Source organism: Schistocerca gregaria, chromosome X (assembly GCF_023897955.1).
Source record: "Schistocerca gregaria isolate iqSchGreg1 chromosome X, iqSchGreg1.2, whole genome shotgun sequence".
Lineage (NCBI taxonomy): Eukaryota > Metazoa > Arthropoda > Insecta > Orthoptera > Acrididae > Schistocerca > Schistocerca gregaria.
Window position 1 is genome coordinate 568,424,242 of NC_064931.1, and position 25,595 is coordinate 568,449,836.

Below are 25,595 nucleotides of genomic sequence, written 5' to 3' on the forward strand. Positions count from 1 at the left end.
ACCCAGTTGCGAAGTCAACTTCCCGACTGATAGCGATCTCTGACATCTAGCCATGACAACTACTACTGTGGACTGGATTGTGGTTTAAGTGTGTCGTGTTTAGAGCTTCTCAATACATCACAGTGGACTCTGTCTTGCAGTAGTATTTCCTTTTGTCTCTATCCTATCATGCACTAGGCTCTTCTTCCTTCAAAATGTACTGGAGAGAACCAATGTAGGAAATCTAAAGTACTTTTAAAACCCAGTTGCGAAGTCAAATTCCCGACTGATAGCGATCTCTGACATCTAGCCATGACAACTACTACTGTGGACTGGATTGTGGTTTAAGTGTGTCGTGTTTAGAGCTTCTCAATATATCACAGTGGATTCTGTCTTGCAGTGATATTTTCTTTTGTCTCTATCCTATCATGCACTAGGCTCTTCTTCCTTCAAAATGTACTGGAGAGAACCAATGTAGGAAATCTAAAGTACTTTTAAAACCCAGTTGCGAAGTCAAATTCCCGACTGATAGCGATCTCTGACATCTAGCCATGACAACTACTACTGTGGACTGGATTGTGGTTTAAGTGTGTCGTGTTTAGAGCTTCTCAATATATCACAGTGGATTCTGTCTGGCAGTGATATTCTCTTTCGTCTCTATCCTATCATGCACTAGGCTCTTTTTCCTTCAAAATGTACTGGAGAGAACCAATGTAGGAAATCTAAAGTACTTTTAAAACCCAGTTGCGAAGTCAAATTCCCGACTGATAGCGATCTCTGACATCTAGCCATGACAACTACTACTGTGGACTGGATTGTGGTTTAAGTATGTCGTGTTTAGAGCTTCTCAATATATCACAGTGGATTCTGTCTTGCAGTGATATTTTCTTTTGTCTCTATCCTATCATGCACTAGGCTCTTCTTCCTTCAAAATGTACTGGAGAGAACCAATGTAGGAAATCTAAAGTACTTTTAAAACCCAGTTGCGAAGTCAACTTCCCGACTGATAGCGATCTCTGACATCTAGCCATGACAACTACTACTGTGGACTGGATTGTGGTTTAAGTGTGTCGTGTTTAGAGCTTCTCAATATATCACAGTGGATTCTGTCTTGCAGTGATATTTTCTTTTGTCTCTATCCTATCATGCACTAGGCTCTTCTTCCTTCAAAATGTACTGGAGAGAACCAATGTAGGAAATCTAAAGTACTTTTAAAACCCAGTTGCGAAGTCAACTTCCCGACTGATAGCGATCTCTGACATCTAGCCATGACAACTACTACTGTGGACTGGATTGTGGTTTAAGTGTGTCGTGTTTAGAGCTTCTCAATATATCACAGTAGATTCTGTCTTGCAGTGATATTTTCTTTTGTCTCTATCCTATCATGCACTAGGCTCTTCTTCCTTCAAAATGTACTGGAGAGAACCAATGTAGGAGATCTAAAGTACTTTTAAAACCCAGTTGCGAACTCAAATTCCCGACTGATAGCGATCTCTGACATCTAGCCATGACAACTACTACTGTGGACTGGATTGTGGTTTAAGTGTGTCGTGTTTAGAGCTTCTCAATACATCACAGTGGACTCTGTCTTGCAGTAGTATTTGCTTTTGTCTCTATCCTATCATGCACTAGGCTCTTCTTCCTTCAAAATGTACTGGAGAGAACCAATGTAGGAAATCTAAAGTACTTTTAAAACCCAGTTGCGAAGTCAAATTCCCGACTGATAGCGATCTCTGACATCTAGCCATGACAACTACTACTGTGGACTGGATTGTGGTTTAAGTGTGTCGTGTTTAGAGCTTCTCAATACATCACAGTGGACTCTGTCTTGCAGTAGTATTTGCTTTTGTCTCTATCCTATCATGCACTAGGCTCTTCTTCCTTCAAAATGTACTGGAGAGAACCAATGTAGGAAATCTAAAGTACTTTTAAAACCCAGTTGCGAAGTCAAATTCCCGACTGATAGCGATCTCTGACATCTAGCCATGACAACTACTACTGTGGACTGGATTGTGGTTTAAGTGTGTCGTGTTTAGAGCTTCTCAATACATCACAGTGGACTCTGTCTTGCAGTAGTATTTGCTTTTGTCTCTATCCTATCATGCACTAGGCTCTTCTTCCTTCAAAATGTACTGGAGAGAACCAATGTAGGAAATCTAAAGTACTTTTAAAACCCAGTTGCGAAGTCAAATTCCCGACTGATAGCGATCTCTGACATCTAGCCATGACAACTACTACTGTGGACTGGATTGTGGTTTAAGTGTGTCGTGTTTAGAGCTTCTCAATATATCACAGTAGATTCTGTCTTGCAGTGATATTTTCTTTTGTCTCTATCCTATCATGCACTAGGCTCTTCTTCCTTCAAAATGTACTGGAGAGAACCAATGTAGGAGATCTAAAGTACTTTTAAAACCCAGTTGCGAACTCAAATTCCCGACTGATAGCGATCTCTGACATCTAGCCATGACAACTACTACTGTGGACTGGATTGTGGTTTAAGTGTGTCGTGTTTAGAGCTTCTCAATACATCACAGTGGACTCTGTCTTGCAGTAGTATTTGCTTTTGTCTCTATCCTATCATGCACTAGGCTCTTCTTCCTTCAAAATGTACTGGAGAGAACCAATGTAGGAAATCTAAAGTACTTTTAAAACCCAGTTGCGAAGTCAAATTCCCGACTGATAGCGATCTCTGACATCTAGCCATGACAACTACTACTGTGGACTGGATTGTGGTTTAAGTGTGTCGTGTTTAGAGCTTCTCAATACATCACAGTGGACTCTGTCTTGCAGTAGTATTTGCTTTTGTCTCTATCCTATCATGCACTAGGCTCTTCTTCCTTCAAAATGTACTGGAGAGAACCAATGTAGGAAATCTAAAGTACTTTTAAAACCCAGTTGCGAAGTCAAATTCCCGACTGATAGCGATCTCTGACATCTAGCCATGACAACTACTACTGTGGACTGGATTGTGGTTTAAGTGTGTCTTGTTTAGAGCTTCTCAATATATCACAGTGGATTCTGTCTTGCAGTGATATTTTCTTTTGTCTCTATCCTATCATGCACTAGGCCCTTCTTCCTTCAAAATGTACTGGAGAGAACCAATGTAGGAAATCTAAAGTACTTTTAAAACCCAGTTGCGAAGTCAAATTCCCGACTGATAGCGATCTCTGACATCTAGCCATGACAACTACTACTGTGGACTGGATTGTGGTTTAAGTGTGTCGTGTTTAGAGCTTCTCAATATATCACAGTGGATTCTGTCTGGCAGTGATATTCTCTTTTGTCTCTATCCTATCATGCACTAGGCTCTTCTTCCTTCAAAATGTACTGGAGAGAACCAATGTAGGAAATGTAAAGTATTTTTAAAACCCAGTTGCGAAGTCAACTTCCCGACTGATAGCGATCTCTGACATCTAGCCATGACAACTACTACTGTGGACTGGATTGTGGTTTAAGTGTGTCGTGTTTAGAGCTTCTCAATACATCACAGTGGACTCTGTCTTGCAGTAGTATTTGCTTTTGTCTCTATCCTATCATGCACTAGGCTCTTCTTCCTTCAAAATGTACTGGAGAGAACCAATGTAGGAAATCTAAAGTACTTTTAAAACCCAGTTGCGAAGTCAAATTCCCGACTGATAGCGATCTCTGACATCTAGCCATGACAACTACTACTGTGGACTGGATTGTGGTTTAAGTGTGTCGTGTTTAGAGCTTCTCAATACATCACAGTGGACTCTGTCTTGCAGTAGTATTTGCTTTTGTCTCTATCCTATCATGCACTAGGCTCTTCTTCCTTCAAAATGTACTGGAGAGAACCAATGTAGGAAATCTAAAGTACTTTTAAAACCCAGTTGCGAAGTCAAATTCCCGACTGATAGCGATCTCTGACATCTAGCCATGACAACTACTACTGTGGACTGGATTGTGGTTTAAGTGTGTCTTGTTTAGAGCTTCTCAATATATCACAGTGGATTCTGTCTTGCAGTGATATTTTCTTTTGTCTCTATCCTATCATGCACTAGGCCCTTCTTCCTTCAAAATGTACTGGAGAGAACCAATGTAGGAAATCTAAAGTACTTTTAAAACCCAGTTGCGAAGTCAAATTCCCGACTGATAGCGATCTCTGACATCTAGCCATGACAACTACTACTGTGGACTGGATTGTGGTTTAAGTGTGTCGTGTTTAGAGCTTCTCAATATATCACAGTGGATTCTGTCTGGCAGTGATATTCTCTTTTGTCTCTATCCTATCATGCACTAGGCTCTTCTTCCTTCAAAATGTACTGGAGAGAACCAATGTAGGAAATGTAAAGTATTTTTAAAACCCAGTTGCGAAGTCAACTTCCCGACTGATAGCGATCTCTGACATCTAGCCATGACAACTACTACTGTGGACTGGATTGTGGTTTAAGTGTGTCTTGTTTAGAGCTTCTCAATATATCACAGTGGATTCTGTCTGGCAGTGATATTCTCTTTTGTCTCTATCCTATCATGCACTAGGCTCTTCTTCCTTCAAAATGTACTGGAGAGAACCAATGTAGGAAATGTAAAGTATTTTTAAAACCCAGTTGCGAAGTCAACTTCCCGACTGATAGCGATCTCTGACATCTAGCCATGACAACTACTACTGTGGACTGGATTGTGGTTTAAGTGTGTCGTGTTTAGAGCTTCTCAATATATCACAGTGGATTCTGTCTTGCAGTGATATTTTCTTTTGTCTCTATCCTATCATGCACTAGGCTCTTCTTCCTTCAAAATGTACTGGAGAGAAACAATGTAGGAAATCTAAAGTACTTTTAAAACCCAGTTGCGAAGTCAACTTCCCGACTGATAGCGATCTCTGACATCTAGCCATGACAACTACTACTGTGGACTGGATTGTGGTTTAAGTGTGTCGTGTTTAGAGCTTCTCAATATATCACAGTGGATTCTGTCTTGCAGTGATATTTTCTTTTGTCTCTATCCTATCATGCACTAGGCTCTTCTTCCTTCTAAATGTACTGGAGAGAACCAATGTAGGAAATCTAAAGTACTTTTAAAACCCAGTTGCGAAGTCAAATTCCCGACTGATAGCGATCTCTGACATCTAGCCATGACAACTACTACTGTGGACTGGATTGTGGTTTAAGTGTGTCGTGTTTAGAGCTTCTCAATACATCACAGTGGACTCTGTCTTGCAGTAGTATTTGCTTTTGTCTCTATCCTATCATGCACTAGGCTCTTCTTCCTTCAAAATGTACTGGAGAGAACCAATGTAGGAAATCTAAAGTACTTTTAAAACCCAGTTGCGAAGTCAAATTCCCGACTGATAGCGATCTCTGACATCTAGCCATGACAACTACTACTGTGGACTGGATTGTGGTTTAAGTGTGTCTTGTTTAGAGCTTCTCAATATATCACAGTGGATTCTGTCTGGCAGTGATATTCTCTTTTGTCTCTATCCTATCATGCACTAGGCTCTTCTTCCTTCAAAATGTACTGGAGAGAACCAATGTAGGAAATGTAAAGTATTTTTAAAACCCAGTTGCGAAGTCAACTTCCCGACTGATAGCGATCTCTGACATCTAGCCATGACAACTACTACTGTGGACTGGATTGTGGTTTAAGTGTGTCGTGTTTAGAGCTTCTCAATATATCACAGTGGATTCTGTCTTGCAGTGATATTTTCTTTTGTCTCTATCCTATCATGCACTAGGCTCTTCTTCCTTCAAAATGTACTGGAGAGAAACAATGTAGGAAATCTAAAGTACTTTTAAAACCCAGTTGCGAAGTCAACTTCCCGACTGATAGCGATCTCTGACATCTAGCCATGACAACTACTACTGTGGACTGGATTGTGGTTTAAGTGTGTCGTGTTTAGAGCTTCTCAATATATCACAGTGGATTCTGTCTTGCAGTGATATTTTCTTTTGTCTCTATCCTATCATGCACTAGGCTCTTCTTCCTTCTAAATGTACTGGAGAGAACCAATGTAGGAAATCTAAAGTACTTTTAAAACCCAGTTGCGAAGTCAAATTCCCGACTGATAGCGATCTCTGACATCTAGCCATGACAACTACTACTGTGGACTGGATTGTGGTTTAAGTGTGTCGTGTTTAGAGCTTCTCAATACATCACAGTGGACTCTGTCTTGCAGTAGTATTTGCTTTTGTCTCTATCCTATCATGCACTAGGCTCTTCTTCCTTCAAAATGTACTGGAGAGAACCAATGTAGGAAATCTAAAGTACTTTTAAAACCCAGTTGCGAAGTCAAATTCCCGACTGATAGCGATCTCTGACATCTAGCCATGACAACTACTACTGTGGACTGGATTGTAGTTTAAGTGTGTCGTGTTTAGAGCTTCTCAATACATCACAGTGGACTCTGTCTTGCAGTAGTATTTGCTTTTGTCTCTATCGTATCATGCACTAGGCTCTTCTTCCTTCAAAATGTACTGGAGAGAACCAATGTCGGAAATCGAAGTACTTTTAAAACCCAGTTGCGAAGTCAAATTCCCGACTGATAGTGATCTCTGACATCTAAGCATGACAACAACAACTGCTACAGATTGGATCGTGGTTTAAATATGTCGCATTTAATGCTACTTTATACATCGCAATAGACTCTGTCTTGTTGTTGTTGTCTCTATTCTATCATACAGCATACCCTTCCTCCTTCTCCTCCCACATTCTCCGTCCTGGTGTAGCTGAGAGAACAGACTTAGGGATTAGATAGTGCTTTAAAAACTCGATCGTAACATCAAATTCCCTACTGATCAATTAATTGTTTTTGATAATGGTATTGCAAGCACACACACCAGTCTAACACCTCCGCAGCTTGTTTAAGGACATAGTATACAACAGAGCTGAGATTTTGAAATTTTCAGTCATCTCCAACGCAACGGACTTCCTACCAAATAACCTAACTGTGCCAGTATCCACGGATAGGAGGAAAGGGAAAATAAAATCCAGTAGGGTTGCGGGATCGAATCCCACCAAATATGCCAAACCTATGATCCATCAATAAGAAGCAAGGGAAAGCTGTCCCGCACAAATGGTATCGATTTAATGAAGTTGTCAATGAATCTGATAGAGTGAGGGAATATTTCCAAGACATCCACAGCTGTGTTGAAATTCCAACTCGCTCTGCAATTCCCTGTTTACGCAGCTCCCCTCGTTGTTTTCGTGTTGACAGGGTTCGCAAGTGAGACATGCAGTTCAGCAGCGTCGTTTGCAGCCGTCGTACTCCTATTTTTTGTAACAACTCTGTCCAGCGGCTTTCTGATACATTCAGTCAACACACACTTCCGTTCACGTTGTAACTTAGAGGATGATGTTTTCCGCTTTCCCTGTATAAATCTTCGATATCGTGCCTCTCGAAACGCGAAACACTTCGGCCACCTTAGCTACGGAAGCACCCACCATACAAGCACAAAAAATGTTCGACTTCACTTAGCTCCGATATACTCATAACGCACTCATAACTAAACAGAACGCTGTTCTGACCACGATTGACACTTTTGCAACGTATTGAGGGCATTACTTAAGTGACGTTCGTAGTCAAATGCAACAGCGTAACCTGCCGTCTTGGCTAGCATACATTTCTCTCGTATTTCCATATTTTTGTCGAGCCCCTGTAGCCTTATTGCTTTTAAGGCCAATTTTCCAGTTGTATGACTGGTGCAACGCAATACTTTCATTATGGTATGTCATCTGTTTTCGAACAGTATTAGCCTAAGTTGCTACTGTAATGCAGTTTTGTAAACCTTATTGCTGTAAACAGTGACATCTCCTGTATTTTATCCCTGATTTGATAATGCACAAGCAGTACGAAACCAGTAATCAATAAATAAATGTTCTTCCTGCGCTACCTAAGGCGCTTTTCATAAATGTTATATGTAATCATAAAAAAGTTGCGGATCCATTCCAAACCCAGCATGCTAGAGATACATATTGTAAGAATGCCTATCATTTTGAAACATGCATAGAGATTACAAAGACAAGTTGAAAGAGTGACATGTAGGAAGTGTAGCTTATGTCTTACTTATTACAGAATACTGTACTATGAGGGAAGACAAACTGTTCGAACTCCTGAACACATGTGATCTGGCCACTCGTCTGGACGGAATTGGGCCTCTTCAGCCTGACATATCTGATTGCGTCGTTGGCTCGGACTCTCAGGCTGAACACCAGGTAACAAGCTATCAGAACGCCCGTCCTTCCGAGCCCTGAAACACAAAACAGACACGCATATTTTATACGGGATTCAAGGTATTGAAGTTCAAAGTATTATCGAATGCAACCACAGAACTGAATTTCAAAGGCAACTACAGTGGCGAAATATGTGTCTGCGAAGCTGTCTTCAGGAGACGCAGACTTACGGATATCTGCAACCACTCCAATGTGTCAGCCATTATTTTTCATATAATTTCATTAATTATCTTATATACATTGATTCTGTCTCGTTCATTATAACATAGTATATTCCGTATAACATAGTATATTCCCTATATAATTTTTCCACAGTTTTACAGAATCTATCAATCATAACTATCAGTCTCTACATTCAGAAGATCTTTGTTACTGTGAGTGTCATAGTGAATCGTTTCTGATACAAAATCATGAAGTGAGTTTGGTGAAATGGAAATGCCGTGTGGATGGGGCCTCCCGTCGGGTAGTCCTTCGACTGGTGCAAGTCTTTCGAGTCGAAAGTGAGTTGTATATTTGGTCATGAGCTTAGTAAGAGCGTGTCTTGTTGCCTGGGCGGCAATGAGAAACTGTATTGAGGGAGCCAGCTGTCTTAATCGATTGCTGTACCTTTAATACATGCTTACTCCCAGTGATGTTTTCTTAGGACTGAAGGAAACCCATTGCACAAAAACAATAGATATTGGGGTAACAGTATAGGCCTGTAGCACTGCACATCAATTCTGTGATTCTTCTACTGAACTGGAATTACTAAGAATGTCTGCATGCAGGATAAAATTCTCCATTGTTCACTATTGCTAGATAGGTGGGCGGGGAGGGGTATATCTGTAGCGCTGTAGACATAGAATAGCACAGGAGTATCATACACTCCAGTGACATTACATTTATCAGAAGTGCTCAGTTGCTTTTAGACTCTGCCAATACTTCCCTCAACATTTCAGGTTTTTCCTTCTGTGCAACAATCGGAAGGAGGAACTGTTGTTCGATATCAGATCCTCCTGAAATAATTGTGGAAAATACGGAAGTCTATCTCTGTCTTCAATCTTGCACTTCTTGCTTCAGCATTTATATCTTCAGTAAGAGAATGACTAGATGATGCTTACCTATTATCTGAATTTGCATAGTAAAAAATGGTTTGGAATTTATGGTCCAAATTTTAAAAATTCACTCTCATATCTGCCATTAACATTACATTAGTTTAGGTAATATTTTGCTCATCACAAAAATTGCTGTTTTCTTTGAACCTGCCAATTTCTCTCAGTTCTTAGTAATTTTATCGCATTGTACTCACATCGTGAGATCTCTTCTCATTCATTATTATCCTATTCAGCACGTACCTAGTTAGCGCGTACTAAGCAGAATAACTCGACAAGAATAAGACTTATAAAATATTGTATCCTCGTCTGTCAACGATGAAGACGCAGAGTTGTTTGACTTACCGCCAGGAGAGGATATCGATATATCGATATGACCAGGATACGGCATATATATATAGGAGGCACAGTCACAGAAGCGAGCTCACAATCATAAATAATTATACTAAGACTCCAACCGAAAGGCTGGATAAAAAACCAACTGGTTTAGCCTCCGCTACACTCTTATGTAAAGGGATTACAATGTGCTTGGTGCACAGTTGTGATGGGCAGATGTGGTCGACGGAGCTTTGACGACGACTATATCTGCCCTCACAATCCCATGTAATCCAACATCAGGCCACTGACACATCCGAATGCTCTAAACATCTGAATACTCAATGATTTGACCATGCGGCCAAATGAAGACCTACAATGAGGGCCTTTTGAAACTCTGTCAGGTGTTGATAACGCTGTCTCATACGATTATGTGGCATCTCTGTGCCCTAAACTTCCCTCAACATTTCAGGTTTTTCCTTCACTCAGCATCTCACGCTGTTCGTGGCCCGAAGGTACTCCAGGAGGCCTGGTAACAACACTAAACATGAAAAACACCAATGCTCTGTTTTGCATGTTCTGTCACAAAGAACTGCAACCCTAATCTTTTACTTATCGGCCGTTGGTGTACATGTGTATGACGTTTCATTGGCATCCAACCGTGTCCTTGGAGTGCTTTGCCCCGTTTATCAGGAAGTGTCTATATTCGCAATTTTAGCATCGGAGAATGAAATGAGTGCAACAGTAGTACACAAATGAGATACAAGTCTTAGTAATATATAAAAATCGCTCAGTCATTTTAAATAGCTTCCGTTAGATTAGATGTACTTTACGTTCCGCTTGATCCACAGTGAGGAGATCCTCCAGGATAAAAATTTCAGGTAAAGAAGCATACACAATAAATATTTACAATGAAAAACAACTATGCTAATATACCTTCCACAGGCCCCAAGCGATATAATCGTCATGGATGTGAAATGTCACAAAAAAAATTTCAACATATTTTCATTTAAAAGGGAATAAAGTCTAAATTGAATAATCAGTTCACAATGCTTATTTACAATAATCGCATTACTGCATTGAATTTGTCCAGAAGTTATAGTTTACTCATACTTTCATTATTTGATATTACACGTCACTGGATTATACTAGGAAATTCATCACTGGAGTAGAAGGAAGGGGCCACCGCTAAATCCTTAGGGCTCCTTTTAAACTAAACTCTTTTGGCAGTTAGACTTTTTGTGTCTGGTGGCAAGTGATTGAAAAACTGTGGTCCTGAATAATGGAGACCTTTTTGGGCCAAAGTAGGTGACTTGAAATCTTTGTGTAGATTATTCTTATTTCTAGTACTGGTTCCATGACCTGTACTGTTAGTATGAAAAGAGATATATTTTTAATGAGAAATTTCATTAAGGAATAAATATATTGGGAAGCAGTAATTAATATCACTCATTCCCTAAACGAACGTCTGCAGGATGTTCTTCAGTTCACACAATAATTAACTTTCATTAGACGTTTTTGGTCCTGGGGAAACTTCAGCTTGCTTTGATGAGTTACCCCAAAAAAATTTCGCATACGACAGTATGAAATGAAAGTAAGTAAGTACAGTATGCCAGACTCTTCATTTTTATATCTTATATGACTGACAACATTCGCACGACAAATAGATTTCTTTAGATGCTGCAGCATTTCTGTGGTGAGCTCCTCCCAGATGAATTTATTGTCAAGCTGTAATCCCAAGGATTTAACACTGTCCACTTCTTCTATCTGTTTGTCATCATATTTTAAGCAGTTTGGTGGGAAACCTCTTACAAATTCTGAACGGCATGTAGCATGCTGTTTTAAAGTTTAGTGACAGAGAATTGGCTAGGAACTATTTACTAATGCCCATAAAAATTTTATTCCATCTTTAATTCAGATTTCACAGATTTTGTAGCCTGTACATTATTAATATTTAACAAAACGGACTGCATGTCACTGTCTGCGAGGACATTGACTATTGCTTTTGTAATATAATTTTGTTCATTGGACCTTCCTATAATCAAAGGCTATTTGTGAGCAAATAGCTACGATAGCTGGGAAGTTTACGTTAGCAATTAAGTTAAGTGATGGTGTTACAAACACTAATAAATTATTACCGGGAGAGTATTAAAGAAGACCTATTTTAAATCGCCAGCAACCACTATTTCGTTGTTTTTTTATTGTTAAATAGCCAGTAGAGCTTTAAGGTTGTTTATGCAGAGATTAAAGTTATCTGCACATGCTCGGTATACACTTACTACTATGTACTACTATGCAGAATTCATTACGACATTCTACGTCTGCCACACATGCTTCCATATGCTGCTCTAGGCAAAATTTATGAGTGTGTGTGCTCTTAAATTGATGACCATTCCTAATGATTATGACAACTCCTTCTTTCTCCATTTCTGCTCAACAAAAATGAGATGCTAACATATATCCTGTAACACTTAACGCAAGGCTGCCCGTGACCTGTGAACGGCCCACGTGAGCAAGTTTCAAAATTCCCACCAAGTTCAAAAAGTGTCGCGCGCAGCGAAAATAACAACTAATGCACGTTGGGAGCGGTCACGCCATTGGCTGTCCCACTCAGAAGGTCGTATTCCCTTTATGTTTCGCGAATCGTTTGGCGCCAGTTCACCCGCGTATTTATCTACAGTTGCAGTTTTCAATTATATTCCTTAAAAGTATGTACCTGAAGGTATTTCAACTGTGATTTTAAAGACTGCGCTTCATTGGACATACTTGGTCAGCTTTTGTTAAAAACAACAGGGTTCAAAAATGGTTCAAATGGCTCTGAGCACTATGGGACTTAACATCTGTGGTCATCAGTCCCATAGAACTTAGAACTACTTAAACCTAACTAACTTAAGGACATCACACACATCCATGCCCGAGGCAGGATTCGAACCTGCGACCGTAGCAGTCGCGCGGTTCCGGACTAAGCGCCTAGAACCGCTAGACCACCGCGGCCGGCTAAAACAACAGGGAGTGCTTACTTTAGCACTTAAACGGATGTAATCCATTGTAATCTAATTTAAGATTTCCCCACGATAAACTCGATTACTAGTTTTTACATGAGGTATTCATGAAGTAAAGTAAAAAGTGCTGTTTGTTGTAGTATGGCACAGAGCAAACCAAGCCCGTCGAAATCGACAGAATCCTACCGTCATTTTCATGTTGAATGGGAAAATAACTATTGTTTTACAGAAAGCAAGGCGCAGTAGCCCATATGTTTACTTTGTTTTCCTACAGTAATATAATATAATTTAGAAAGGCATTATAAGGAAAATCTAATAACTCTGATAAAGGGGATCCTGTTGGTAGTGCCATCAGAGAGGATTTTTTAAAGATAATGAAACGGGAACTATTCCACCAACATAATATTCTCGTTAAAAGGTACAACGAGCTCGAATCTACGTCTTAAGAGATTTCTTTGGTTTTAACGAAAAAAGAGAAGCCTCTTTTTAATACAGAAACTGTGAAAAAGGGTCTGCACGAAATTGTAATGGCCAAAACGTCGAACATAAAGCCGATAATCTTTCACGAAACACCGTTATGAGACGGGTGGACGAGACGTCAGTTGATATCAGCGGCCAGATCCGATAGTAACAAAGTGCCAATACTTTTCGTTGGCCGTAGACGAAATTTGTGATTTAACGAGTAGATCTCAGTTGGCTATTTTTGTTCGTTGGATTGATGAACAGTAGAGTGTATGTCCAGAAATTTGGAAATTTCCGGTAAGGTCTTGTGGGACCAAACTGCTGAGGTAATCGGTCCCTAAGCCTACACACCACTTAATGTAACATAAACTAACTTAAGCTAAGGACAACACACACACTCATGCCCGAGGGAGGACTCGAACCTCCGACGGGGGAAGCATCACGGACCGTGACAAGGCGCTTTAAACCGCGCCGCATATGTCAAGAGTTACTAGAATTATGTCAGCTAGAAATTACAAGCCATGGAAAAAAACTTTAACGAAAATTAAAGAACACGCTGGAAATAAAGGCTTTATCATGGGACAAAATGAAATCTCTTTGTACTGATGGTGCACCCGCAGTGATCGGGATAAACAATGGTTGTGTAGCTTCGTTAGAAAATTACTTACATCGAAAAATATTTTCGTATCGTTCCATCATCCACCAGGAAGCATTGTGTGCAAAGGACTTGAAGGTGGGTGTTATTGTGAATCCGGTAGAACTCTATATGTAAACTACGTGAGTGCAAAAGCCGGTTAAGGCGCTCAGTCCGGAACCGCGCGACTGCTACGGTCACAGGTTCGAATCCTGCCTCGGGCATGGATGTGTGTGATGTCCTTAGGTTAGTTAGGTTTAAGTAATTCTAAGTTCTAGGGGACTGATGACCATAGATGTTAAGTCCCATAGTGCTGAGAGCCATTTGAACCATTTAGTGCAAAATCTCTTCACATATGTCAATTCAGGATTTTATTTGAAGGATATATCAGCGAATATAAAGAGTTCCAACTGCACTGCGCTGTAAATGTCTCTCAAGTGATAACCTGTTGAAACATTTCTTCAACTTGAGAGAGTAGGTGTTGGAATTTTTAGAGGAAGAAAGGTCGTTACATTTGGAAACTGATTTTCTGAAGAAAAAAAATCCTGTTGACATCATTAATTATCTCAATGTTTTACGCCTAAAGCTACAAGGCAAAGATTTCTCACTTCCGACTATGTTTACATTAATAAAGAAACTGAAAGCTAAATTAAATCCGATTTTAATGAATTTGGCCAACGAAAATATTGACCTCTTTCCCACACTCAAAAATTTGAAAGGAGAGATGAATATCGCCACTATCAATTGTAACGAATCTAGAATTAGATGGATATTACAGTCGTTTGAGAGCAGATTTCAGACCTTCGAAAGTATAAAAGAAAATTACATATTTTCGTCCACCCTTTTACAATTTGTGTAATTGAAAAATCAGTTATGCTGCCAATATTCTCTTGGAACTCTCTAAACTGCTGAAAAATTCTGAACTACAAACATTTTGCAGAAAACATATTTTCAAAGTTACAAACTTCTCAAGAAGAATCTCTAGATTTCTAGAAGTTGGTGCCAAAAGAAGACTTTCCTACAGTAACTGACCTGGCCATTCAATTTTTAATCACCTTTGGATCAACACATGTTTATGGGAAAATTTTTCAGATGTTAAGTATATAAAAAATAAATACGACACACCACTAGTCACATGACGTTCAGAGAGGCAGATTATGTCAACTGGGTTTGCTGTCTAATTCATCGATGCAGATAAATAGCTCATTAATTTTACTTCTTAGTCCTCGAATATTTTGATGTAATAAAGATAGCTGGTGTTTCACGGTTTAAAACTGAGTGGAAATAAAATTTTGCTGTTTGTTAAGAATTTTTAGCCAACAGCTGCTTGTGCTGGTGTAAAACGCCAGAATTATGTAATTTTGTCTCTTTCACAAACTGACGGTATGCTTCAGTCCTAACCTCTCATAAGACTTGGTTTGTTTCTGTTGTCCATAACCTAACAGAGGGGCTGTTCTGAAGCCTGTAACCATTGGCATTTTATCATTCATCATTAAATTTTCTACTATTAGCCCAGTCAGTCTACACTTCTCTTACCTGTTGAGGTGAAAGCCATACCTAGCGTAACTCCATCTACTAAGAGAATCAACAGGAACCACGCCAATATGAGAGCATGTGACCCACATAAGCAGCCGCTCCAACTCGCAAATCAAGTCTCGTGACTTAAGGGCTCAGATGAGGTCAGTCGTGTTGTCTCAGAGCACATACAAACGCAACATATTGGTGTCTCGATACTGATGCAGTCTTTTTCAGGTCACGGTGTATACTGTGCCCACCACCTCTATCAATACTATTACATAGCCCACCAGCTGAACTGAAGAGCCAAATAAACTAATATCATGTAGGGCCCCCGCGAGCATACAGAAATGCTGCAACACGACATTGCATGGACTTGACTAAAGTATAAAGTTCTGCTGGAGGGAATTGACACCATGAATCCTGCAGGGCTGTCCATAAATCCGGAAGAGCACGAGGGGTGGAGATCTCTTCTGAATAGCACGTAACAATGCACCCCAGATATGTTCAATAATGTTCATGTCTGGGGAGTTTGATGGCTAGCAGAAGTGTTTAAACTCAAAAGAGTTTTCCTGGAGCCACTCTGTATCATTTCTGGACGTGTGTGGTGTCGCATTGTCCTGTTGGAATTTCCCAGCTCCAAAACAATGGACAGGAATGAATGCAGGTGATCAGACAGTATGCTTACGTGCGTGTCGCCTGTCAGAGTCGTGTCTAGTCAGGGGTCCCATATCACTCCAACTGCACACGCTCCACATCATTGTAGAGCCTCCACCAGCTTGAACAGTCCCCTGCTGACAAGCAGGGTCCATAGGTTCATGAGGTTGTCTCCATAGCCATAGCTCCAACTGCAGCCATAAAGACTACACGAGTGGACTTTCGACTCCGAAATCCCATATCGATGATGTTTCGTTGAATGGTTCGCACGTTGACACTTTTGATGGCCCAGCATTGAATTGTGTAGCAATTTGCCGAAGGGTTGCACTTCAGTCACGTTGAACGCTTCTCTTCAGTCGTCGTTGGTCCCGTTGTTGCAGTATCTTTTTCCAGCCGCAGCAATGTCGGAGATTTGACGTTTTAACGGATTCCTAATATTCACGGTATACTCGTGAAATGGTCGTACGGGTAAATTCCCGCTTCAGCGCAACCTCGGAGATGGTGTCCCATCGCTCATGTGCCAACTATAACACCACGTTCAAACTCACTTAAATCTTGATAGCCTGCCGTTGTAGCATCAGTAACCGATTTAACAACTGCGTCAGACATTTGTTGTCTTATACAGGCGTTGCCAACCGCAGCGTCGTATTCTGCCTGATTACATACACTATGTCATAAAAAGTATCCGGACACCTAGCTGAAAAAACCTAAGAGTTCGTGGCTCCCTCCATCGATAATGCTGGAATTCTGTATGGTGTTAGCCCACCCTTAGCTTTGATGACAGCTTCCATTCTCGTAGGCACACGTTCAATCAGGTGCTGGAAAGTTTCTTGGGGAATTGCAGCCCACTCTTCACGGAGTGCTGCACAGAGGACAGGTGTCGAGGTCGGTCGGTGCTGGCACGAAGTCGGCGTTCCAAAACATCCCAAAGGTGTTCTGTAGGAGTCAGGTCAAGACTTTGTGCAGGCCAGTCCATTACATGGATGTTATTGTCGTGTAACCACTCCGCCACAGGCCGTGTATTATGGACAGGTGCTCGATCGTATTGAAAGATGCAATCGCCATCACCGAATTGCTCTTCAACAGTGGGAAGCAAGAAGGCGCTTAAATTATCAATGTAGGCCTGTGCTGTGATAGTGCCATGCAAAACAACGAAAAATACGACCACATCATAACACCATCGCCCCCGAATTTTACTGTTGGTACTATACACGCTGGCAAATGACGTTCACCAGGCATCCGCCATACCAACACCCTGCCATCGGATCGCCACATTGTGTACCGTGATTCGTCACTCCACATATCGTTTTTCCGCTGTTCAATCGTCCAATGCTTACGCTCCATACTCCAAGAGAGGCGTCGTTTGGCAATGACTGATGTGATGTTTGACTTATGAGCAGCCGCTCGACCATGAAATCCGAGTTTCCTCACCTTCCGCCTAACTGTCATAGTACTTGCAGTCGATCCTGTTGCCGTTTGGAATTCCTGTGTGATGGTCTGGATAGATGTCTGCCTATTACACATTACAGCCCTCTTCAACTGTCGGCGGTCTGTGTCAGTCAACAGACGAGGTCGGCCTGTACGCTTTTCTGCTCTAAGTGTCCCTTCACGTTTCCCCTTCACGGTCAAAGCGGAAACAGTGGACCTATAGAGATGTTTAGGAGCGCGGAGCTCCCCATTCTGCTCTCTCACGATGTCTAATGACTATTGAGTTCGCTGATATGGAGTACCTGGCGGTAGGTGGCAGCGCATTGCACTTTATACGAAAAACGTATGTTTTTGGGGGTGTCCAGATACGTTGGATCACATAGAGTATCTCTGTATTTGAATATGCATGCCTATACCAGTTTCTTTGCCGCTTCGTTGTATAAGTACGGTGTCTTCCTTGGTGAAGTCTGAAAAGTGATCCTAAATACACTGTCACCTGCTACAGAACAGCAACAGTCTTAAAGAGAGTTGTGCTGAAAGTTTGTCGTAACTTGTCTACACCTGCAGCTGCTTGAGGTTCATGAATTTCTAACTGAAGCAACAGTTCAAACTTATTTTTAACATTCACCATAAAGCTGTAAGATGAAGATTTAAGCCTGGTCCTCCCGTTACCTGTTGCCACTTCCCACCTCTCTTACCCTTCTCCCTTCTTAACCTATGAAAATCTTTCCTAGCCTTGTCTAATTGAGCCTGAAGGACAGCACTTTTCCAATCCTGTTCCTCTATCTTCCTACCTCTGCCCCATATCCTGCACAATCACTGTACAGCCTCGTTTCCCATTTCCCTCGCCACTACAATCATGCACAAGGGAAAAACTACAGCTCAAATCAGAGCCCAGACATGAGAATTATATAGCAGTCAGATACTTTTCGCTCATGACAAATATAATACCTCAATAAGAGTGAGTTGTTTATTTACCGATAAACAAGAAAACACATTTACAAAAATTCGGCCTGTACACAACTGTGTGTAAACTACGACTGCCAATCAGAATCAACAACTTAAATTAACGCTACTTTGTGGAATTGTGAGCTAAATAATGAAGAGATACGCTGTCCTTAAATTGATGGAAAGAGGTAAGAACAATTAAACAAGAGTATCTAGGTTTACAACGTCAAAACGTAAACAAAAATACGACAACAACGCGACGGTACGATCTCCTAGTTTTTCATGGAATATTAGGCAAAGAAAAGTGAGATATTTAATAGTCTGCTTAAAAAACACACTAATAAACGCATTTACTGAGTAGTATGTATTCAGCTAACTGTTATTTGACTCGAAGTGGCTTATCTTTATCAGATCACAAAAACTCGCGCGTCTTGCCTGGTGCAGGGCCGCCGAAGAACGTTCGATGACGACGTTTAAGTTACTAGTATTCAACAACGTTTTCTTCAGCAATCAGTGGATAATGACAGTTCATCCTTCAGCGTGGACACATGATTTTCAAGCAATAAGACGAACAAATGTAGTTACACAATAGTTAATAGACTCCCTTCAACCTCAATAAAGAACACGTTGTGCACCGTATAACCCATTCAGCACATCGGATTCAGTTAAGTACTGTTCCCCCACAAAGGTGAAAACAGACAAAGTTCGGACTAAAAAATATAGTTTGACATCATGGAAGTTATGTCTGGACCAAATATATAGAATACCATAGGGACACAACATTGGGACGATAGTGGAGAAAATTGCACAACAATCCGCCATGTTTTATGTTGTCAAAACAAAAGGGCGTGGTATGGGATAGTAGCAGATAATATGTAAATTGGCTGCGATTGACGACTGTGGTACTAATATTAGAACCCCAATAACAAGCAAAAAAAGTTAAAGAGATTCGGTACCAAATTCTTAGAAAATGACCTCTTAGATGGAAAGGGCTCCTAATTAGGGTGTGAAACACAGGCTGTCATTAGACATTAAGAAAGAAAAGACAAAATGATCATTCAAATTTGAGACCGTGTTTTCATTATATGACATGTACTGTAGAGATATTAGTGGATATATCCTGATTCTATGAATGGTGAATAGCGTATGTCCCACCCATGGAACTACGAAACATAATTGGGATATTATGTTTGGGGAGCGAAGTCTACACGAAAGGGGCAACAAAGATACTGAACCATTCATTGGGCAGCAAAGCAATATTTCATCAACCACAGATGAGGAATGGTACATGCCACTGCATCGTCTGTCAGGGTAACTAATTGATACTGGCAGACCATCAACGCTGTAGTTATATATTCCATGCGTTCGGCTAAAAATGGATTTTTTAACGAAATTTACATTATATAAGACAGTAAATGATGTACGTCTCAATGGTGGACATCATTTGCATCTATCCACATAAGTATGCAAAAAACATTGTTATCAATGACATTTTAAAATATATTTTCGATAACCTCAGTAAAAAAGGAATTTTTAATGACATTCATGTTATATAAATTGTAAATGATTCTGTACCATAACAAGAAATGTGAAATAAATATTTATTAGTAAATCATTTCTCTTCCATTTTAATTTTTCGCCCAGATCACATCTATTTCACAACATGTATTCCGCTTCCTAATGCACCCATGCATTAGAATCTTGAATAAATAATGTTCATTAAGGCATTAATGCAGTAAGTCTAGCAAATATTCTCAGGAGTAGGAAATTGTATGCCTCTTTGTTAAGAAATAATTATTTATTACATAATTGCCTTAAATAGCTCCGTTACAATTTTTAGAAATATAGCAACAGAAGTAAGATGTATTGGTACTATAGTCGAATACAGCTGCATTCACTTACGTTTTCAAATTATTATGTTATACATGATAAGTTATCACTATCAAATAACGTACACATGATGTGCAGTGCACCATACACATTTTCATTTACGCACTTACAAACATTTTAATCATAGACTAGTTGCACACTCATTTTTCTAAACCAAAACCAGTAGCCAGCGGCTATTTTTCAAGTTAAGTGCATCGTTTCACCATATACTATGCCTGCAGTGCTGATTAAAATTGTTAAAACTTTAGATAATTCTTCTATGTTTTCCTGGAATTGACATCTGCCCCTTGAAATATGGTCCCAAGCACCTATCCAAACCACTCTGTATACAGAAAAGTCCTAATCATTTAATATGTGAACTGCAGTACAGCCCTCATTTGGAAAATGCACTTGTTCGTTATTCATCTTCATAACCTCTTCTACTCCCATTTTAGCAAGTGCAGTTTGCGATGCCTCTATAACCACACATTTTGTTTCAACGTGCTATTATATACTAAGATTTTGAGATAATACACATCTTACTCTGAAACCAGTAGTGGAGGTGATGATAGATTCCAGCCACATAACATTAATGGCAGTAGCAGTCAGAGGTACAGTGCTGAAACTACAAAATATTATGGTGCTAGAGGATGAGCTCCCAAATGATGTGACTTTCTCCCTATTCACACTGTTCCACATGGGTGCATGCCTTTTTTGGATGTTGAGGCTATAAGGTGCCGTGAGCGAGTGTGTATGTTTCTGTGTGGTAACCTATGGTTAGAGACACTCTGATATTTAAAGGCAGTGCCACACATTTTTTCTCTTTTGTTTTTGTTTCATGTTAGCAAGTGGAATTTACAGCACCACTGCTATATGTTACTTTTGTGAAGTAAACAGGTGAGCAGATGTTCATTTTTTGGTTTAAAGTACTATAAATACAACTATCCAATTCAAGACCCACATAAACTTTATGATGAATTATTCACAGACTGAACTGGTTTGGCACTAAGTCAGCAGTATAGGACTTGGTGGAATGGAATTCAGGGGTGGTAGCTTGTTGTTGATCCATGTCATGATCCAGGCATGAAGCACTTGAGTCAATAGGGAGGCTACAGCTCCACTTTTCTGCTACATTAATGATGTTACAACTCTAATCCCTCTGCTCGGCTGGGACACATGGTAACCACGCCAATGCCTTGGAGACAGTACCTACCATTCGTTATTTTATGTAGACATCGAATTCTTATCAGTTATTAAATGCAAAACACACACATAAATCACACAGTATAGAATTCAATGTACATAACACTTACAGTGATGAGTATTCACAGTTTCAGTCATGCTGCAAGGCAGTTACTACATATTGGTCTGTCAAAGTAGAGTTTTCATTTCTAGCCCTGCCCTCACACTTTCCTTCTCCAGGTTTCCTCTCTATGTAAACATGGTATTTACGTAATCAATGGCAACGTGCTGTGCAGCCAATGACCTTAACCGTTATCGCTTTGCCGCAGGGGATGCGACTCAGTAGATATAATGAGTACGCATACGGGATATCATTATTTTCTGGAGTTCTGCATGAAGTCTGTGACATACATTACAGTTGTAATTTTCACAAAAAATCATAGCATTTCATTGTTTGGCAACAAGGTTTAATTCACTCAGACGTATTTCAACATAAAAAATTAAATTTCTTTGCTTATATTCCATCATATGAGAGATCTCATGAGCAATGATCACACCACCACCATTCCAACAATTTCACATTTCAACAAGTCCTTCACCCACTTCCCTTTCTCCACGCCCTTTACGAAGACACTTGATTTGGCTGAAATAACTGAGGATATATCTTTCAGTGCCATCTCCAATGGCACACCAGCTAAGTCCATATTATGCTGGCGATGACTCTTTGTTAATACGTTTGCAGACCTTACATCCAGTTCATAGAAGAGCATTGTCAATTGCAGAACGAAATCATGCTACTTCAGGCATCATTCAACAACCGAAAAGCAAGTTCCTTTGCAACAAATCAATGACCTGTAGTGCAGAATCCTTAACAGTCATACAGTGGGCCACAACAGGCTCTACTCCTGACTTTTATACGATTTACAGATGCACCTGAAATCGATACATGCATTGCCAGCATACTCCTTGGCAATAAAACATTTTTCTGTAAATAAGAGAAAAACGTTGCGGCGAGCACTCTCACACTACACAAACCTCTCTTCCTAAGAATTAGAAGTTTTGTTTTCGTCCTTACCTTCAGTCAGATGTTCAACAGATTACTAATCAGTTGCCATCAACTTTCAGATTAACACTGATGCTGCTGCTATTGATGCTCAGACTAAATGTGCATTTACACCTATGCACTTTGTGACTAGTTGCTGTGAGGCTGTGCTTGCCCACGCACAAGTAGAGGCACATGACTCCCCGTCTGTAATGAGTAGACTGCACCTGCACACGGTGGCCTGTGTGGACAATTCAAGGGCATGCGTGAGATTTCTTGAGTGCATCTGCCACCTGGTCTCTTTGTATAACAGACACATGCGGCTAGTGTGCTTAGAATGTTGCACAGGTATAAATGCAGCTCAACACTAACATGATTTATAGTGACACAGTGCCTCTGAGCTATAGCTGGAAAAGGCGGTACATCTAAATTCTGTGTGGGAGCAGACCAAAAGGAACTGCAGTCGAGTAAATACCTCTTACTCCCTATTGGCTTATGAAACCAGTGGCATTCTTTCCTCCACCACTGGCATCCCCAAGTCAACCATCTTGGATTATAACGTCTCGAATCAACATCTTGAACTACAAAGTGCTGCAGAAAGAACAGTTTTGTAGGAAATAATATTATTTATTTACACTGAAAAGCCAAAGAAACGGGTACACCTGCCTAATATCGTGTAGGGCCCCCGCGAGTACGCAGAAATGACGCAAAACGCCGTGGTATGGACTCGATTATTGTCTGAAGTAGTTCTGGAGGGAACTGTCACCATGAAACCTGCAGGGCTGTCCGTAAATACGTAAGAGTACGAGGAGGTGGATTAATGTCTGAAGTAGTTCTGGAGGGAACTGACACCATGAAACCTGCAGGGCTGTCCATAAATCCGTAAGAGTACGAGGAGGTGGATATGTCTTCTGAACAGAACGTTGCAAGGCATCCCAGATATGCTCAATAATGTTCATGTCTGGGACGTTTGGTCGCCAGCAGATGTGTTTAAACTCAGAAGAGAGTTCCTGGACTCATTCTGAAGCAATTCTGGATGTATGGGGTGCCACATTGTGCTGCTGGAATTGCCCAAGTCCATTAGAATGCACAATGGACATGAATGGGTGCAGGTTATCAGACAGGATGCTTACGTACGTGTCACCTGTCAGAGTAAATTTGAAACAAGACTCTGTGACCAGGTAGCATGTTCTAGTCATCGACAGTCCAATGTAGTTGTTGAGTGATGCAGATGAGGCATAAAGCTTTGCGTCAGGGGTCCCATGTCACTCCAATTGCACATGTCCCACACCATTATAGAGCCTCCACCAGCTTGACCAGTCCCCTGCTGACATGGAGGGTCCATGGATTCATGAGGTTGTCTCCATATCCATACACATCCATCTGCATGATACAATTTGAAACAAAACTCGGTGACCAGGTAGCATGTTCTAGTCATCAACAGTCCAATGTAGTTGTTGAGTGATGCAGATGAGGCATAAAGCTTTGTGTCGTGCACTCATCAAGGGTACACGAGTAGGCCTCTAGCTCCAAAAGCCCATATCGATGATGTTTCGTTGAATGGTTCGCACACTGACACTTGTTAATGGGCCAACACTGTAATCTGCAGCAATTTGCGGAAAGTCTGCACTTCTTTCATGTTGAACGATTCTCTTCAGTCATCGTTGGTCCCATTCTTGAAGCATCTTATTCTTGCCACAGCGATGTCAGGGATCTGATGTGTTACCGGATTCCTGATATTCATGGTACACTCATGAAATGGTCGTGCGGGAAAATTCTCACTTCATCGCTGCCTCATAGATGCTATGCCCCATCACTTGTGCACTAACTATAATACCACATTAGAACTCACTTAAATCCTGATAACCGGTCACTGTAGCAGCAGTAACCGACCTAACAACTGCGCCAGACACTTGTTGTCTTATATACCCGTTCCCAACTGCAGCGCCATATTCTGTCTGCTTACATATCTCCGTATTGGAATACGTATGCCTATACCAGTTTCTTTGGCGCTTCAGTGTATATACACTGGCATAAATCTACATACATTCTGTCCTGTAATATTTTTGTCTCAAATAATTGCCTTCTATATACAAAAAACTCGGTTTGTATGCATTTATTACCTACATAGGTGATGAAGACTATTTTCGATTACTGCAATCACATACAGTATTTCCCACTTGATAAATTACATCGCTGCATATATAAGCAATCTTTTGTTTCCAACAAATATTTTCATTGTAAATAACTTTGAAAAATGTTTTGTTAATGATAAACTGTGAGCTAATTATTATATATCGATGTTATTATACGTAAAAGCCTCTAATCCTTTTTTCACTATGAAATTTATAGCTTATAGGGTAGTGTATAAAGAAATAAGAGTAATTAAATTTTTTGTTGAACATCTTATACATACAGTGTCACACACAATTATTCATTTTTTTTCAATATTGTCCAAATAATTGTTATCTACTCTGAGGTGAAACAAGTCACGGAGTAGCGATATGCTCATATACCTATGGCGGTAGTATTGTGTACACAAGGTATAAAAGGACAGTGAATTGACAGAGTTGTCATTTGTACTCAGGTGATGAGTGTGAAAAGGTTTCCAATGTGATTATGGCCACATGATGCAAATTAACAGACTAAGAATGTGGAATGGTAGTTGGAGCTAGGCGCATGGAACATACCATTTCGGAAACCATTAGGGAATTCAATATTCCGCAATCCACTGTTTCAAGAGTGTGCAAAGGATACAATGTTTCAGGCATTACGTATCAGCTCAGACAACATACGGTCTGATGGCTTTCTCTTAATGACTGAGAGCAACAATTTTTGTACATTGTTGTTGGCGCTAACAGATTAGCACCCCTGTGTAAAATAACCACAAAAATCAATGTGGGACATAAATCGAAAGTATCCACTAGAAAATTGCGGCGAAAAGTGGCGTTAATGTGCAATGGCTACAGCTGACCGACATGAGTGCCTTTTTTTACCAGCACAACATCGTCTGCACCACCTCTCCTGAGCTCGTGACCATTCCGGTTGGACCCTAGTAGACTGAAAAACAGTGGCCTGGTAGATGAGTCCAGATTTCAGTTGTTAAGAATATAAGGACACTAGTGGCTCAGTCTGTCTGTCACAATGGCTTAAGCATTGCACAAGTTGTTAAAATTCACCATAATGGAATGTTTAACTCACACACATCAAAAAAAGTTTTGCATCAGCTTGGTTCTGATAGTTCTGGAAACTGTACAGAAAACAGGAATAGAGATCAACAT

The 25,595-nt window shown here is 40.4% G+C and overlaps 1 protein-coding gene across 1 annotated transcript in view; it reads right to left on the reverse strand.

The window, feature by feature from the left end:
• LOC126299343 (protein tyrosine phosphatase domain-containing protein 1-like) overlaps positions 1-25,595 on the reverse strand; it is a 584,390-nt gene that overhangs the window by 234,456 nt on the left and 324,339 nt on the right. The window contains exon 6 of the mRNA XM_049991191.1: positions 8,003-8,186. Coding sequence (XP_049847148.1) covers positions 8,003-8,186 — 184 coding nt within the window. The remainder of the gene's footprint in view (positions 1-8,002; positions 8,187-25,595) is intronic.